The sequence below is a fragment of the Amblyomma americanum genome, chromosome 1, assembly GCF_052857255.1.
Source record: "Amblyomma americanum isolate KBUSLIRL-KWMA chromosome 1, ASM5285725v1, whole genome shotgun sequence".
NCBI classification, from domain to species: domain Eukaryota; kingdom Metazoa; phylum Arthropoda; class Arachnida; order Ixodida; family Ixodidae; genus Amblyomma; species Amblyomma americanum.
Window position 1 is genome coordinate 15,055,253 of NC_135497.1, and position 18,652 is coordinate 15,073,904.

The 18,652-nt window shown below is 45.9% G+C and overlaps 2 protein-coding genes across 2 annotated transcripts in view; one reads left to right on the forward strand and one right to left on the reverse strand.

Annotated features, from left to right (window-relative positions):
* The window catches only part of LOC144110263 (transcription elongation regulator 1-like), a 151,089-nt gene extending 135,869 nt beyond the window's left edge, over positions 1–15,220 (reverse strand). The window contains 2 exon segments of the mRNA XM_077643107.1: positions 11,889–12,090; positions 15,007–15,220. Coding sequence (XP_077499233.1) covers positions 11,889–12,090; positions 15,007–15,122 — 318 coding nt within the window. The 5' untranslated portion in view covers positions 15,123–15,220.
* A 231-nt stretch (positions 15,221–15,451) lies between these two features.
* Chrac-14 (DNA polymerase epsilon subunit 3 Chrac-14) lies at positions 15,452–16,553 on the forward strand. The gene has a single exon (XM_077643132.1). The coding sequence runs from the start codon at positions 15,675–15,677 to the stop codon at positions 16,215–16,217; it is 543 nt and encodes a 180-aa protein (XP_077499258.1). The 5' UTR covers positions 15,452–15,674; the 3' UTR covers positions 16,218–16,553.
* Positions 16,554–18,652: the final 2,099 nt, after the last annotated feature.

Sequence of the window (18,652 nt, forward strand, 5' to 3'; positions counted from 1 at the left end):
GGTGGTGACAGATGTCAAGGCGGATCGCAGGAGATAGCGGATGTATGGTTTCATGTCACCTGCAGCTCGGCATCGATGGTCTGTTGCCTTCAGACCATAGACGAAGGCAACAGACCAACAAGGCAAAACTAGGCGAAACCGGCAGCGTCGGCATTCCTGGTGCTTGCGTCCAGGGCCCCCGTTCCGTAGACAGAAAAACCGTCATGACCCGCAGAACCGGAGCAGAAGCCGGTGGGAACCACGCCTCAACGGAAGGCCACTGGAACGAACGGTGCCGCCTCCCGACAGCCCCGCAGCAACGTTCTGCCCCCAGTCCATGTCAGCGCTTCTCCTTTTAAACCACCTGCTCCTTCCTTCTCTTCATCTGGCTACTTGCTTCCAAATTCCAAAAATTCTTCAGTACCTTCAGTGACCTGATCTTCAGTCTTGATCTTTACTATCCTTCCTATTTGCTTTACCCCTTTCTCATGACACTTGAGCATGTACAGGCACTTTGCACATCCCGCCAATTCACTCAGTAACTTGACTGGTCAAAGAAATATAAACCAAGACATCAGCATCTATGTACTTCCTATTAATAAAAAAAATCTAAACTGCCAAAAAAAGAAACTGGAGACAGTTAAGCTCTGCCTAAGGGTATGACACGATAGAATTGAGGGGTTAATACCTACTTATTTATTATTACTATTATTATACCTATACAGTAAGACCTCGATAACTGAATTATCCGGGATTTCGAATTAACAAAGAACTTCTGCAGTCCTATAATTTCTAATGCAAATTTGACCGGATAAATCGAAACGCCAGCCTGCACCAGCCTGGTTAATTCAAAGATCCGGGCTGCTATGAGGGAATGCCCCATCCTGATTTTGACGTAAACAAGTGAAGTGACGGCCCTCGGAGTCAAGAGGCAGAGCATCTGAACGGTGCAGATGCTTGATATGCGAAGCGCATCAGCCCCAGTACTCCCAGCATAAAAACTAGTCTATGGTACAGCTTGCTTGCTTTCCTCTTCCACTCGTACCTTCCTCCCTTCCTTCAGGGCATGGTTTCCACAGAGATATGCGAGACAGTGACTGCGTCATTTCCTTTCCTCAAAAACCAATTTTTTTTTTTTTTTTGGGGGGGGGGGGGGGGGGGTAAAACTTGCGAGTCACTGAAACACATGTCTGCGCTTGCCCAAGATGTGACTATTCTCACTCCGTGCCCGCAAAGAGTGCAGGGTGGCAGGCAGGGTGGAGCGCCATTTTTTTGCTTTTAATCTCCATCGGCTTCAGGCAGCCGTTATTGCTTTCAGTTGCACGCATGATGCGATGCCATCCCGCAGGAAACTACAAAGCTAAGCACGGTGTCGGGACAAAGCGGGGAAAAGGAGGGAGGGGGGGGGGGGGGGGGTTGTGTGTTGGCTTGTATTTAGAGTCAGCTTTTTAAACGCAGCAAGTGCTACGAGTGAGGGGGGGGGGGGGGGCTTTTCCACGGCAGTATACGGTAATTGCGAAGTTCGTCCAACAAAGGTAGCACGTCCACGCAATTAAATTTTTTGCCTGGGTCCCATTGTTTAGCCATGATCAGTCAATTCGAAAACCCGGTTAATCTGAACGTTTTTCACAGTCCCAATGACTTCCAAGTCCCAATCACTTCGAATTAACGATGTTTTACTTTATGTGCAGTATTGGTCACTCTCTATTTCGCATTCAAAGATCCCTCATAGTCCTCGTTCCACTCCTGGCGCAGTGGCGCCATAGTCAAGTGATGCGCCACTGCCCTGCGATGGCAGGTACTGCCAACAATGGGGCCTACGAGACCCAGTTGCTCTTCCCAAGCAAGCTCTCGCAACCAGTCATTAATTTAACTGCCACTTGCAACAGTGAGCAGTCTGCTCGCAATCCAGCATGCAGGTTGTGATGAAGTCACAAGGTCGCATGACCTAGATGGACCATCTGCCACCTAGGTCGGTTCTCTGGGGCATTTTTCATGGATTTTTCACACATTGCCAATGATGCTGGTGCTGGCTTTTCTGCGACATGGGACCCTTAATGCTACCATCTTAAAATATGTGCACTTTCTCAACCATATTCCGAACATTCACCAGAGTTTCTTGCTATAACATGCCACCACGTTTGCGATAAAGCAGATAAAAACATGTTGGCGATTGTCAGTGGCATCTTGTGCACCTGGCAGTTCCAGGCCTTGAACAGTGATTCCCAGCAGCTCACTCATGAGGTTAAGGAGAAGGAGACTTTTTTGTGACAGGAAAACCCCCCCTAAGGGCTGAATAGGAGCGCTCAAAGGGTGGAGCTGTGAAAATCGGTGGCAACAAAAGATGATTAACATCATCTTGTAACTTGGGGAGACATAGCGACAAAGAGGAGAAAAACAAGAAGTGAAGACAGAAGTGCTGGCTGTGGATGTCAAATCCTCCTTCAGACAAGATGTTTGCCTCCACATCTGAATTTCTCCCATGTTCTTCGTCGTACGGCAAGCCGACGACTGGGAGGACTTCCCTCCAGTTTATTATCTCTTGTTTTTGCGACAGGCACACATCGAAAGATCTCAGAGTTCTGGTACGGTCAACAAGTCGCTCCCGAAGGTTGTCAAGAACTAGGCCTCTGTACTTGCTTAACCGACGTGTCAGGTTGTTCTTGTTCTCGTCCGTTACAATACCTCCATGAAATTGCCATTTTCAAGATAGCTTCTCTGCTGACATTTGCTCTTTGAGCACTGCTTCCAAGGAAAGCTCCGCAATTGCTTCCGTGGTTGCCTCTATCACAAGACAAACATCCACGGCTGTCGTTGTCATTGCCTGGATAACATGGCTTACACGCCCCAATGGCCTCAGGAGACTATCCACAAGTGTAATAACAGGAATTGTTTTTTCTGAACTTGGCTGTAACAGAAGTCCATCAGCTTCACTGCTCATGTCATCACCATCTTGGTAAATACTTTGCAAAGCGAGTACCAGTGGCAGCAGTACTTTGAACGTCACAGCCATCGATCACTCCTTAAAAAGGCACCTACGTTTGTCAGCCTAGACCGGTTTCAGCTTCAACTCGACAGCATCTTCCGATTTTTTTAATGCGAAAGCATCATACAGCTCATTAGTCAGAAAATCCGGCATTCTGTCCACGAGAAACAGACCAAAAACCCATGTGGCCTCATGACGTCATAAGCAGTGCCTACATTAGTAAAGAGAGAAAAATAAAATTTCTTAAATACAATTTCTTCCTAAAAAGAATTTCGAACCCAGGTCGGCGCGAACAGATCAGCTTCGCTGGCCACTTCATTACAGCACGACTCCATCACCGCAGCACAACACCCCACACACTAAACTGAAGTTTCTCAAGCTGGGTTTCAGTATCGTCGCCTCCCAACTTCCTTTCGGGTGGCGCCAACAGATCAGCTTTGCTGGCCACTGCATTGAGCAGTATGCCATCGCCGTAGCCAAACACCCTGTGTGCATGCTTTCTCATCCACAGCACGTAAGTAGTCTTTAGGGGGGAAGAAAGTTCTTATTAATGAAGTCACGGTCATGAAATCTTCAGGGAACATGTTTTTGCACGTTGATTCCAAATATGTAATCTAATTTTATATCCAACAAGTCCTTGTGCACTTATGCAATATGTTATGCAACATTTTGCCGTGAGTTTGAAGGAAATTCTGCTGCAGGGAACTTGTTAGATTGCATGCCATTGGCTTCTCTTGACACCAAGCTATGCCATAAGAGTAAAATTATCAGCCTGCCTGTTGTAGAAGGTGAGTTATAGGATTTTGAAATCATCACGAATACAAGCTTTTCTTCCCGTTTGTGAAGTGGCAAATTCAAAACCCTGTAACTCAAGTTCTATGATAGGCAGGATAATAATTTTGTATTGCGTAGCTTGATGTCAAAACAAGCCAATGGCATGTGTTCTAGCAAGTTTCCTGCAGCAAAATTTATTGAAAGCTCTATAACATTATAAGTGTACAAGGACTTGTTTTACGAAAAACTGAATCACATATTTGGAATCAGCACGCAAAAATACATGTTTCTTAAAGATCTCATTGTGCCTTCATAAACTAACATTTTTTTTCTAAGACCAGCTTCCCCCCTTAAGTGCACACTCAGGCATTTAGGGTTCTTACTGAAGAAAGAATGCAGTGACAAGACTAGACAAATAGTCCTCTTGATTTCCTTCAACAAATCTGCAGCATGCAGTAGGGCAAGCTGGAGTAAAAGTTGCATTTCTGAAAGAGATGAAAGTTGCATTTCTGCTTAAGTAAAGCCTATACTTTGTCGTCGTATTCACTGTACTTTATTTTATATGAAAATCCTACTTTCTTTCACCAAAAGCCAGCCATGAACGACGTGTTCCTTCATGTACAGGTGCAGCCAGAATAATACGGAGCACGCAACAGGCGACGCATCGAGGATGGATGGATGGATGGAAGGTAGGAGCGTCCCCTTTGAAACGGGGCAGTGGTAGTTGCCACCATGCTGTTTTTTTTCCTTTATTTTTGTTTAACTCTGCTGTAAGTTGTTAATAAATATCGCCATTTTCTTTAAAATAAGTCTTCCTACACTTTAAAACTTATGTCACCTCTATGCTTTTGAGCCACCATTCCTCCAATCGCTTTTTGCTAATTTCCACCGCAGATTTATTTACATGACTATTATTATCTCTAAACCCTAAGGCCTCAGGAAGAGTGACTGTGCCTGCATCGACATCGGGATGGATACCAGAAACTGCATCTAAGCGTCATATATCAACGACAGAAAGAAACACTTGGCTCTCCACGCGCAGCGAGAGTGCCTGCCACAGAGCCCCACTCTTTGCTTCAACCCTGGCGTTATCTTTGCTCGAAAGATGCCAAGCTGTTCCGAGCAATTCCGCCAGGTGGTGCCTCCCTCCAAGCGGCCTGAGTTTATGTCGCGCATCAAGCACCAAGCTGTGTTGCACTACGAAGCGCGCAGCCTTTCCTTTGCTGCAGGCATACAGAATATACGTTAAGCAGTGATGCTGATATGCCTGCAGCAAAAAAGTGGGTCCGTGCCCTGGCGCCTCTCTGCGCATGCCGATACGCATAGTTCCCGACACTCATGCTACGTAGCGCGCATAAGCAGTTCTCCGCAGTTCTGCGACCATTCCTGTGCTCCGTATTATTCTGGCCGCGCCTGTACATGCCTTTCTTCCACTACTGTGAAGCAAAAATTCCACATAGTGTGTAAAAAAGAAATTCCTTACAAATTAACGGGGCGCCTTCAGAAAAACAAGGGGTGTGTAGGGAAATCACCATTCAGATCATTACTCACATGCACAGTTCCAAGAACAGGAAATTTTATTTCAAAATTTCTAGGCATTAAAATAAAACAATAAAACCTGTACGGAAAAAGGCTCGTAGAATTTAACGGCACTCTTATTTGGAATTCTTTGTCACTAAACATAAAGCAAGCCCTTAATTTTGCTCCGGCTTTAAAGAGGTTCTTCTTTCAGAAATATTGTGAATGATAAGTGGCTTTATATTCATTTTTTGTACAAACTATGCATGTTATGAGTTATTGTGTTATGGATTGTATTTCTTGTTTCATTTGTTTGCGTGCTGCATTTATTTTGTATCCCATGTTGATCATGGACCCATTACTAGCCAACGGCTATGGGTCCATCAATGTTTGTTAGTATTTTGCAAGCTATGCAATAAATGAATGAATGAATGAATGAATGAATGAATGAATGAATGAATGAATGAATGAATGAATGAATGAATGAATGAATGTTCTTTTTAAGGCCGACACATGTAAAGCGATTTGCCTGCGAAAAACTAGCGAATGTCCGCCTGGTGCCTGTTCGCCGCTGATCAAGCCAGGCTAGATATGTTCTCCGGGCAGTCAGCTGCTTGCCGGAAGTGGCCAATGCGGGCTGTTGGTGCAGGCCAAGCAGGACACGATGACAACCGACTTCCAACTGCTGCATTTAAGGGGGGGATGCTAGACTGAAGAGGCAACTTTTGAACTACTGCACCAATTGTGATAAAATTTTCAAAGATGGTGCAGGTTCTTCTCATAAGACTATATTCAACATTTCAGCTCCCTAGCTCAAACAGAAGCAATCAGGTGTGTCAGCATAGGAAAACTATCATTTCAAAAATAATGGAGACATACTAATTGTTTGTGATTAGATATTTTCTAGATAGTTTATAGTGCAGGATAAGGCCTGCCACGTTTTTTATACCGTTTCTGTAAAAATGTCATCACTCTAAAAACAAAATTTTTTGTTGTCATTATATGTCAGACATCTCAAAATATTTTGGGCTAAAAATATTTAGTACCTAAAAAGTACCTTACCTTGTTCCTGAGAAAATTTCAGGCAAGAAACCACTTTGAAAGCAGCTTTTGGCGATGCAGTTTTCAAATGATAGTTTTCCTAAATGTTTTGTTTTCCTAAAAAGCAAAAACTGAGAAAAATGAGTTCAAAGATTTCAAAACATGCTAGTGTTTTATTTTTGGGGTAAAAAATTTAATCAAAGTGCCCTGCTCCATAGGTCGAGCCCTCCTCTTCAACACAATGCTGCTCAGTGGCGATTGCTTCAAGCCTTCTTTTCTTTTCTTTTTTAGCTTCAGAGCTGTCCATCGCCCTTGCCTTCGCTCGTGAAATAGTTTGATGGGTTGCTTGCTGAACGTGTTTCATCGTCTGGACTCCATGTTTTAGTTCCAGCTGGCCAAACACTCTGTTGATGTCATGTGCACCCTCATTAAATTCAAGTACAGCCAAGGCTGCTGCAGTCTCCACGGTTCTTAGTGATGCAAGTTCGGTCTTCGGGTAACGAACCATCATCGGAGCTTGAAGGGTTCGCGTCGGTCGCCTGCGGCAGGCTTGGGCCGGGAGAACACACAATCAGACGCTCACTTGCTGGCGGTCGCACAATGCTGTGTAGGCCTCTCGCTTTTGTGGTGGGTTTTTGCTTTCCGAAATTTCTCCCGTGTTGAAGCCTTCGCTGCGGGCACCTTCCGGTCACACCACCGGCTACCAGCTGATCGCAGTAAACTCACAGAAGGAAAAATACGTAACAGATAGCAAGCATCGAACACTACCAAAGGGGGAGCAACTCCGAATGGCGCACAAACAGCGTTGGGTGGTCATGTGGTATTTTTTCGCCAATCCAAGTTCCTGTTTCGGTTTGCCAGCCACTCTGCAGTTGCCGCGGCAAGAAATATGCCTTTCTTTTTTAGTTTTTCCTTAGTGTCCTTGCTTAGTCTCGATAAGTCTCCTATGACTAAAAAGCGCGAAAAAGAAACTTTCTAATGTGGGCATTCACTTTTCGTTCCGTTTTTTTCCCGCACTGCGGCCACTTCTTGAGAAGAGAGTTCATAGACGCCTTTGACGTCAAATGCGTACCACCGCCTTGTGAAAAGAAAAATTTCTTCTTTTCTACTGCTCAGATAACAACCAAACTTGGTGAGAATATTCATTAAACCAGCAATCCAAAACAACTTAAACTTAAAAACAATTTTTTTCCGAAAATCTGTATTTTAGCCCTGCATCCCCCCTTAACTCTGCTAACCAGCTAAGGGGAACAAGGAAACAAAAGCCGCATGCATTGCATACATTGATAAATTGATCGCAGCAGTCCAGACGATAGTTTTCTAGAACACAAAAACGCTGCCGCACCTCACACAGCAACACCAGCAACATGCTCCAGATAGACCTCATTATACCCGATCACATTACCACTGCAGAGTGCGAGCAGCCTGGGCGATTTCTTTGAGTCTTACAGTCTGTTATCTTATGAAAACTGTAAAATTAACGTTAAAGCTAAACAATGGCTTAACTGCAAAGCTGTTTGTTTTATGCATTCTACTGGGAACAGAATCACGCCGTTTCTAGTTACACTGAAATCATGTCGGCAGCGGCCGCCTGTTTTTCGCCACGTGGTGCAGCACGGCAACGACACATCAGTGTTCCGTCACGCTGGTGTTGGACACAAAGTTCACCGCGTAAGTTCGCTCTGTGTGGGTCAGCCTTGTAGCTGCTTCTGCTTGCGCAAGCAACATCTTCTTGCTTTCTGCCAGTTTTTCCCTTTATAACTCGTTGTGCGGGGCACCAGAATCATTAAGTTTGGAGAGTGAAATATGGTTTCCAGCTTTTTGGACTTTCATAATTGCTTTGCATTAACCATGACAAGGTAAGGATTAATGCTGAGTATATTTACAATAAAGGAGCCCCGAAACAAATAATCAGTGGATTGTTTTGCCTGTTGGCTGCATAGAACGAGTTGTAGAGATGCCATTAGCATCGGTCGTACTGCATATACTCCTGTTGTTAATATTTTAATTAGCTCGCAAAAACAAATTCATGACGCTGACTGTGTCACCATACAGTGGCGGTTTTTATAAGTGGATATGTCATCACATTGCTTGAGCTTGATTGAACAAACAGTAAACATACTGAGAACTGTGGTAACAAATAAAGAAAATAGCATTGAGGGCAGCATTTTGTTTGCTTATGCTTTGAAATTTCTTCACTGAAAAACTACGTTAATAGGCATAGATTCTTTTTGAGTCAGCATTTGTGTTACATAAAGAATCCATCTGAGGTATAGCCAGCATCCGTTCAAGCAGTGTTTCGCAGCCCCTTTAAGGGACAGATTTAATGGGAGAGGTGGGGGGGGGGGGGGGGGGGGGAGGGGGGGGAACTGCCCCTTTGGAGAAAGAAATTCTCTCTGGAGAAACCATTTTAGACAAATTTTTTTTTTACCAAAAAAGCTCAAGACTGCCACATCACCCCATAAGGAAATGCGCCTAGTCTCGACCATGCCCGACTGTATTGCCTCAGTGCTTGCTACCAGAAAGCTCTGTACTCAATCTTGGCAGAATTTCGCCAGAGGCCTCACTCATTCTTGAAATTCAAGAAAAGGCTGGCATAACGAGGGCATGTGTACCACTGAACAACAACACCTTAAGGAGCCCTTAAGGAACCCCTAAGGAGCCTCTATGGGGCTGCTAAGGAGGAATCGCTTACATATTTGGGGATCGGTCTCGAGTGTAGCGCATTGGCGCCAGTTATCTCAGTGATCTGGTATTCATAGCGAACGGATATCTAGCTGTTGCAAAAAAAAATATACAGTCAAACTCATAACAACACCGGTTATAACAATACAGTGTAGACCGCTTGTAACGTAAGTTGTGGGAGTTGCGAAAATCTGCGCTATAAGCGGTACCATGTTATAACCAAAACAGCGCGTTTTAGGCTCTCAGGCATGCGAAACGGGCTACCTACCTTTAAAACACAATTTATTGCACATTTCACACACACACACACAAAAACAATTTCACCTCAGCACCAAGAAAGTCTGCATCGCAAGTGCATTAGGAGTGGAAGAATGCGGTGATTTTCGTTTGGCGGTGTTTTTTCACTGCAGTTTGAACGATTTCGTCCTCAACAAGACTTGGAATACTGAAGCGCTTTGTCGCTGTAACTGTTTTTTGCACAGTACATTTTCACTTTGCTCAGGTATTCGAGCCCGTTTTTGCACGGCACATCTAGCATTGGGTTGTCATTGTCCCCCCCGTCCGATTCATCTTCGGTCGCAAGCACCACGCCACTGTGCACCGCTACAACAATCGCATCATCCGTGCTCAATTCCTCACAGACAGCCAGCTCATTTTCATCAGCACTGACATATTCTTCAAAAGTGTCTGTTTCCCTCAACGAGGCCGGACCACACGTCGTCAGCGTTGACTGCCTCATCGACGACATCGCTCTGCTAATCCGCTTCAAGAACTCAATGTCCTTGATAACGCATTCCTTTGTTTCAAGTGACAATGCTTTCTGCTTTTTCATGTCGCTTGAAGACGCCGACGCCATGGCGGCAGAAGCAGAGAGCCCAAGCACGCACTGAACCCAACAAAGAAACTGCTGGAAAATAAAATAAAAATGGCAGCTGCGCTACTGCTTCTACCCCGCATTCTGTTTAGCACACGACCGGATTAGGCGCTGCCAGCATGACGTACGCGCCTCCCCTTCCTTCAGGTACTTCGAGGCCGCCGGGGCCACCTGCTCTCTTCTCCCTCTCTCTTTTCATCGCACGCGTCTTATGGTCTCTCTGCCGCGGGCTGCACCTTTCGGCTACCAAAAACCGCGCTTTAACCGGTATTCTGGTTTTCGCCCCTGTGTATTAAGTGGTCTGCCTAAACATTGAGTTCTAGGGCAGGAATACCGGTGGTCAGAAAAACCCGCATTATAACCGGTTCCGCTCTAAAAGCGGTTACGCTATAAGTGGTCCCCACTGTATATCGGATATAACAATGGTCAGTCGCGGCACCGTCAGCTCTACCTTGTGTTCCATGGTAAAAAAAAAAACGCTTATAGCAATGCTGTCATAGCACATTATTGGTTATAACAATTAAATCTGGTCAGTGAAAGTCAACCTTGAAAGAAACAAAAAAACATGGAGACGCTACAACCGCACCAGCCAAACTACGCTTACAGCGCAAAAACCCTTGCCACCTTTGAGCAGTTCTGCTTCGACGTTTCCTACAGTATGCATGCAATAAAACATTTATGAAAATGCGAAATATAATCATCGTCGCACCATCCTCATCTCAAAAGCAAGCAACCGTTGTCCAGTCTTTCACCAGATAAATATAGCATGATGCAAGCGCTTCTTATGTTTTCGGGATCATTCAATAATTTTAACATTTTTTCCGGTCCTCTGAAGTTCGAAATAACGAGCTTTTACAGGCATTAGAACGATCTAGCCTCTGCAGCCCTTTCCTGTCATTAAATGCTGCAAAGTTTGTCATGTTTGCCTTTTAAAGGCACAACCCTGTTATAACAATTATCGGTTATAACAATGGTATTTTTATGGAACTTCAATATTGTTATAGGTGGGTTTGACTGTATCTGAAGGCTGGATTTCCTATCATGTTTCAAAAAGCTTTGTCGCACCTGATGAGGTGTGACAAAACTTTTTGTCAGTATGTTGTACAATGCGGATCCTCCGTTACTTAACGGTAAGACCGAGTTAACCAGCAGGGATCCAGAGGCAATGAGAAAGAGCCGACTTTGTAGTATTTCTTGATGGGCCAGTTGGTCCATGGCTTCCAGTAAGAACAAATCACACAAACTTAAAAAGCTGAACACAGGAAATGAGGCTGGCAGTAAAAGCGTAAACCTTCAATTGAGTTGAAAATTTGCGCATGCCCAGTCAGCTTTGTTTCTGTGTTCAGTTTATAAGACTGCGCAATTTGTTCCTAGAGGAAGAAAGAAAAACTTGAGAGATAATTAAGCTCCGCCTTAAGAGTGGAACACAATAGCACCCGCTCTTTATACCATCCACATGACGGCATCACTCCGTACTGCTCCTCGACACACCCACGAGTAATTGAAAATTTTGACTCCGCTTCGTCAAGGATGAATGATGACGTCACACTCACTCAAGGTGCTCCTGGTGGCCTCCACGAGAAATGGAAATCTTCCGTTCTCTCAAGCTGCACAAGGCCTCCGCCGCTGGCATTCCTGGTACTTTCCAGGGATGAACGACGCAACAGAGCCACGGCAGCCTGCCTTAGACTCTGGCGACCTCACGAGCTCAACACTTTCGCATTAAAAGGAGTTGCTAGGCCTGCTGGCTCAGTTCAGCTCCGTGCAACGTGGGAGGCAAGGACCAATTAAGTACCTCACCCGCACCTCGTAGAAGAGCGTTCGCTTTCTGAGCAACAATGGGAATCAACTTCCAGCCTCCAAAAGCTCCAGGAACTGGAGCAGTCTGTGTGCAGCAGAGCATACAGCAGAGATGCAATGCATTGGCTGTCACCGTTATTCCTTTGCAGAATACGAAAAGGAACCAGAATTTTTTTTTTTCTTTAGAGGTCTAGAGTCGTGCAAGTCACAAAGTCAATGAAAAGACCGTACCATGCCCGGTGGTGGCCCCATGCCCATCGGGGGTGGTGGACCCATGTTGGGCGGAGGTGGAAAACTGGGGTCAAAGGGAGGTCGGAAGCCAGGTGGAGGAGGCCGACCCATCATGGGCCGCATCATTGGGGGAGGCCCACGTCGCCCCATCATGCCTGGCGGAGGGCCACGAAATCGTGGCGGTGGGCCTCGAGGCCCAAAACTGTGCAACACACAAGCACAAAGTTTAGCACAAGGTTGAGAAGACCTCACAAGTTACGAATGACTGTGACATGCTCTTGGCTTATCATAAAATTTTTCAGCATTTTTATTTGAAGCATCTCGATTAGTGCAATAAAGAGGGAGGTCAGGATACAGGTGCATGTCTTTTTTGCACCAGTCAAGATGCCTCAAACGATGACTGACCAACTAACCCAAATAACTGCTTTAACGATCACTTGAAAGCCATATACACCAGCAAGGTTTTGCATGAAAAGTAGAACAGCAGTGTGGAAAAGCTAATTTCAGCTTAGATTAGAAGTGCCAGAGAGGCACGAAATCTTGCATTCAAATAGCGAAAACTGCACATGAAGCCCCCTCAAAAAAAAAAAAAAAGCCACAGAAACAGCTTACACAATGATAGATGCTGACTCATTTACCCTTTCACGGCATATTCCCCAAATTCTTCACTGCAATTTGTGGTGCAAAACCAGAACTGATGAGGGTGAAAGAAAGCTCAGGCTCAGAGATTGCACAAGGAAGAATGTACAAGACGTTAACTTCCCAACAGTATGGGGGGCGTACCTAATAGGCCCACAGCACAGCATGCAACAAAGCAAAGAACCACGCAGCAGCACACCACAGTAGTGCACTGTTATCTAATAACACAACCTGCTCCAAGATTTTCATGGCATGATGCATGTTGCTCTCTTCCCTGTTTTCCAGATAGTTTTATATGCTGCCTGGACATTGCCACAGCTATGACCCAGCTATCGGAGCCCCAAGGAGCTGCAACCAATTGTTTTTATCCACTACATATAGCATGGTTGATACTGAAATGAGCACACATTTGAGAACAGCCCAGCATGCTCAAAAACCAGCTGCAATCATTACCGACGAAAAATTGAAAAGGACCCTCAGTACTGGCACATTAACTTCATCAAAACAAACGCTCTCAAGACACTATCCGCAAATGCAACTGGGGCCTATAGTCGGATACAACTGATGTCTGCAGTGAAGCTCCACCCACATTTAAGACCGATGCACAGAATTCCTCCACGGCAAAAACGTAGGCCGTTGTTAAAACTTCTCTTGTCACCTAAACAATAAGCTAATCATGGGAAAAATGTTAAAAGCTCTAGAATTTTCTTCCCTGGCTTGTTTAATAAAGTCAAACATATTTCGTTTACTTTTGTGACTGGCTAGCGGAGTAAAACTGTATGCCGCGGACCGTGGCCCAATGTTAACTGCTGTTTTTTGAGCTGTATCCTACTATAGTGTCCCGCTTGGTATGTTAACACGTTTGCGCCAGTCAAGAGCCACAAACATACAGCAAATAAACACGAAAAACGCTCTGAGAACTCCGCTATAAAACTACTTGCTTCACACGGGTTGCTTAGCATAAAGCGATTCGCTATTTGTGAGGGTTTAACGTCCAAAAGCGACTCAGGCTATGAGGGACGCCGTAGTGGAGGGCTCCGAAAATTTCGACCACCTGGGGTTCTTTAACGTGCACTGACAATGCACAGTACATGGGCCTCTAGAATATCGCCTCCATCGAAATTCGACCGCCGCGGCCGGGATCGAACCCGCGTCTTTCGGGACAGCAGCCGAGCGGCATAACCACTCAGCCACCGCGGCAGCTGCTTGGCATAAAGCAGAGCAGCCAAGCAGATGATGCTAGCTCCAGCGGCATCATCAGCATGTGTGCTCATTCCCTCTCCCGATTTCCGCTCTGCTTCGCCTTGGCGCTGCTGCGCATGGCAGTCGACACTCGCGCAAAGTTCTAAACTGGCAGGGTGTAGATGCATGAAGCCGTGTGCAACATTTCACTGCGGTACTATCAATTCTACTTTACAACATTGGTGCACAAAGGCCCTGTCACCAAGGTAATGGCCAGCATTGAGCTCCTGGAGTTTCAACTGCAAAGGCTGTAGTTGCCCAGGTTACGACTGCTTTAACTATGACTCTTCTCAAGGAAGTGTGTAAAGGAAATAGATTAACTGCACCTACAGAACTTTCCAATACGGTCTTGGGCGTCACCATATTGCGCGTTGGTGTCTTTTGTGCACCCCGCGCTAGCGCGGTGGAAGCAGCAGCGGTACCGGTTTGCAACAGCCTGGAGAGGGTGTTTTCGGCGTCCCTCTCGCCCGATGGAAAGGTCTACACCCCGCCTGCCTTCGAGCAAAAATCGACTTGGGCAGGCCTGAACGCGTGTACCCTGAACCGCTCAAGCTGTGGCGACTTTTCTCGACAAACACCCATCCACGAGGTGGTTTAGCCGCAACTGACACCAACATTACACGCAAGCAACTGCTAAACTGGTGCCCCATCTTTGGCTCACTGTAGAGCACACGGGGCCGCACAAGCGTTGTTCCGATCTCCTCTCCAAAATGAAACCCTCGTGGAAAGAATAACACATGGCAATGGTCGCACGCACTATGCGCGCACGTGTCCGCAATCATCTCTAGCGCTTCATTACGCTAGGTCCTGTAATTTCGTTGTTGGATAGTAGTAGCCTATAACAGACTGCTTGCGAGCGAAAAAAAAAAACGTACATTGGCAGCAATCCAATTAGTCCTACAATAAGAAAATATTTATCGTTAAAAATATCCCTACCGATAGAAATAAAACACGCAAAATGCCACAGGGAGAGCAAAACGAAAAAGGACACGAATCCGCGTTCCACGCTAGCACAGGGAGATGCGCTTTGCACCACAAACATATCAACCGTAACCAAAAAAGAACACGCATTGGGTGCAGCAACAAACCAGGCACCAACAAGGAAAGACTGCTTTAACCGTGCCTCAACACTGCATGTGATGCAAAGAACAGTAAATGAATAGTACTACAGCGGGCGAGACTCCGCCATTAAAAAAAATCGGCAGGCTCTGAAAAGCGTTGCAGAACGCGGCATCACCTCGGGGGGCCTCTTGGCGGAAAACCATCGGTACCTCGATTGCGGTGCATAAAACCGCCTTTAACAACGTCGTTGGGACCGTCTCCATCAGACATTTCAAAATTACTGTCTCCCATTAGCAAATGCCTTAAGAACCAGTACAAAGAACCGGCAGCGACGCCAGCGAAGCTCGGACCGCAGACAACGCGAGCGTGCCCAGATTGGCTATTCGAACACTAATGCAAAGCCAAAGTAGCCAAAGCATGCTGAAGCTCACAGCAGCCAAAGCAGAGGCGCGACTGCGCGCTTCCTTTCCAGACACGGATGGCGTCGGCCGTGAAGTTTTCAAAAAAATTTAAATGTTAGCAAAAATAATTCATTTTGTGTGTAATTATTTTATGTTATAAACAAATATTTTGTTCTGATTGCAAACCAATCCAATCAGAATCCAACATGTGTCCAAGCGCGTGCGCGCGCGCCATGATTCTCTAGACCATGCTCTAGACGGTGGGCCGTCGCTTTGTTTGCTCTTCATCGCCTCACTTGAGCCTACATATATATATATATAACATATATATTTATATATATGTATATATAAAGCTTCGAAGTACTGTGTAGTGGTTGCTGCCGTGACAAATAGTCATTTTTAGGTACCGTGCATTTATAGGGAGATTTTGACACCAGGCAAGATGGCAGAGCGACCCGAGGACCTCAACTTGCCTCTCTCCGTTGTTACCCGCATCGTCAAAGATGCCCTTCCAGACGGCGTGAACGTTTCTAAGGACGCAAGAGCAGCGTTGGCGAAAGCGGCGAGCGTGTTCGTTCTCTACACCACTTCGTGCGCCAACAACTTTGCAATGAAAGGCAAAAGGAAGACTGTGACGGGTGCCGACATCATATCCGCCATGGAGGAGATGGAGTTGCAGAGCTTCGTTGACGCTCTGAGCGGCAACTTGGCGCAGTTTCGGACGAAAAAAGACGCCATTCGAGCTAAAAAGCACGGAGGCGCTGGTGACGCAGCCTCAGCTGGCGATGCTGACCCAGACTCAGCTGGCGCTGGTGACGCAGCCTCAGCTGGCGATGCTGACCCAGACTCAGCTGGCGATGCTGACGCAGTCTCAGCTAGCGATGCTGAAGCAGTCTCAGCTGGCGATGCTGAAGCAGTCTCAGCTGGAGATGCTGAGATGAAAGACGATGGTGAAGTTGATCTTGGTGACGACGAAACGAACTGAAATGTGTGGTGTTCATAAAACCGAATGACTCTCGTCTGAGCCGACCTAGCCGTTCTGGTAAAAAGGGCCTTCCACCGGCCTACGTCAATTCCGGTCTGATGTAAATGCATCTGCAAGGACTCTCTTCAATTCGGAGAAAAATCTGCTTGCGTGTCGCTTTAACTAGCCGTTGCTGTTGCCAAATAACGTTTCGAAAAGTATTTCTGCAGTGAAGCATGCGCAGCCTTTTGCCATACTGATTGTAACAACACAAGTTCAGCGTACTGTAGCACTCAAGCGGCCGTTCTGTTCTTCATGCGCGTCTTTCGTTGCGAATAAAGGCATCCGTCCAAGCTTTCCCCGGCCATTTTTCACATTACTGGTAGTTTTTTGCCATTATGTACCTTGGGACTGAATCACGAATGCTTTGCCCTGCCTTTGTAGCTTCTCGCTACTATTTTAATGCTCTTCATGCATTGTAGTCACGGTGTAAAATATACAGTAAAGCAGCTGCTTATGTGCATAACTGAAGTTAGTTTTGCTTGCACTTCACAGATATCCAGGCACAATTGTGAAGGTGGGGCAGTATATTGAAGCCCCAATCGGACGTATTTCTTGGGATTTAGTTTCGAAAAGCACTGATATCCTGCTAGGTTCAGGTCAAAAGCAGTGGAAATCTGTTCCTTTCATTTAGACTATGATGTCTGGCACCAACCTGAAATGTTATGCTAAGTAGTCTAAGCATGTATAACTGCAGTCATAATGACCCCTCGCCCAGTGCAAGCCGGGGCCAAGCTGCCTCCATCTTGGGCAGTCTGCTTTATTATCCAGCAGAGAGGAGGAGGGGCATCTCCAAACCTCTTTCCATTCGCCGCGGAAGTCCACTTGCCTTTCTCAGGCTACCCCTGCCTTGTGATGGCCTACTGAACCAGAAGGGGCAATGATGTCTGCCATGGATTTCTGATGACTGCGGGATTTTCGCTCAATGAGCCAAATAATGCTCTGGCATTAAAAATACTTGAGTGATATTTGCACTGGTCCAGCATCCCAAAGCTGCAAGAGGGCTAAGGGAGAGAGTGTAGTGGAGGGCTCTGGTTTAACTTCGACCAGTGCCTGCTGTTCCCCGGCATACACTCGTATCGCACAGCGCATGGGTGTTGAGATATGGTCACTGCAGCCGGGGATCGATTCCATGACCTTGTGCTCGGCAGCAGAATGCACCACCATGGCAGGTCGTATGCTGTAAAGGAGTTTATGCATGTGAGAAAATGAAGTACTAAGGCACTGAAAACTGGACATTTGAAAATCGCAAGACACATCTGCAGAGCCCATTGTAATACCACTGTGACTGGAAACTAAACATTTTGACAGATTTGTCTGTCTGGTTGGGTTTCATGACTTATAATAAACTCTAACACATCCCCAACCAAAACCTTTCATTTGAAAACCAACGTTTCAGAGCCAGCCCAGCGTCTTCTTCCCCCTCCATGCATACTTAAATACTCTAGCTACTGCCCCAGTCACCCTTGAAAAAGGAGCCGAGCAGGCTCCGAAACATTGGGTTTCAAATTAAAGGTTTTGGTTTGCAGAAATGTAAAGTTCATTATTAAAAAAAATACCAGTGTGGCACTGACGCTTGTGGATAGGAGCAAGCGGGCTTAGCCTTACATTAAAGATGTCGGACCTTGACCTGAAGCGCATAGTAGAAGAAAAAAATTGTCTATCTCTGCTTCAGGAGGCCTGCGTCCTATAAGAAATCCAAAAGCAACCTTATTATTGTGCATCTCTTAGTTTGTATACCTTCAGGAAGCGCTGCATAAGTCATGCAGTCAAGGGATGCGTTAGATCTCAGCATGTGCAGAAAAGCCTCGCACTCATGTTAAAAAACATGGGCACACTAGCACAGAATGTTGTACATTACTCAAAACAGTGGCACATCTAGCGCACATACGTAATGCTGCGTGACGAATTTTGTGAAGGCATGCTTGCGTGAAGGGAAAATGAGTGTGCAGACAGTGCAGGAGTATGGCTGTTGCTTGCGGCCTTGTGTGTCGCAATGGATACGTATAAGCGGTTGAAGCGAAGCAAATTCAGCAAAGTCTCATGCCACAAGCTCCTTTGAAATGGCAACATCCTAATTGAGACTCTGCTTGATGGTATATGTAACCATGAGAATCCTGAGCAAGAAAATCCGCAGCCATTGCACACAGGTGCGAAAGGGAACCCAATGAGCAAACCGTAAACCTCTTGTGTTAAGAGGTTGGGTTGTGTTGGGTTTTATGGCACATAGGCAGCTAAGGCCATCATGCGCCAAGCTCAAGGTATGGAATTGGTTTTCTGTAGATTGTTTAGGAATATGAAAAATCGTCGATGGTGTAGATGGCCTAAAAATATTGAACTGCCTAGTAAAAAACAGAGAAGAGGAAATCTGGAAATAGCTAATGGTAAAAGCCCCA

Bases quoted from the DNA above. Each gene is read 5' to 3' on its own strand.
- Chrac-14 (XM_077643132.1), top strand. From the start codon at position 15,675: ATGGCAGAGCGACCCGAGGACCTCAACTTGCCTCTCTCCGTTGTTACC.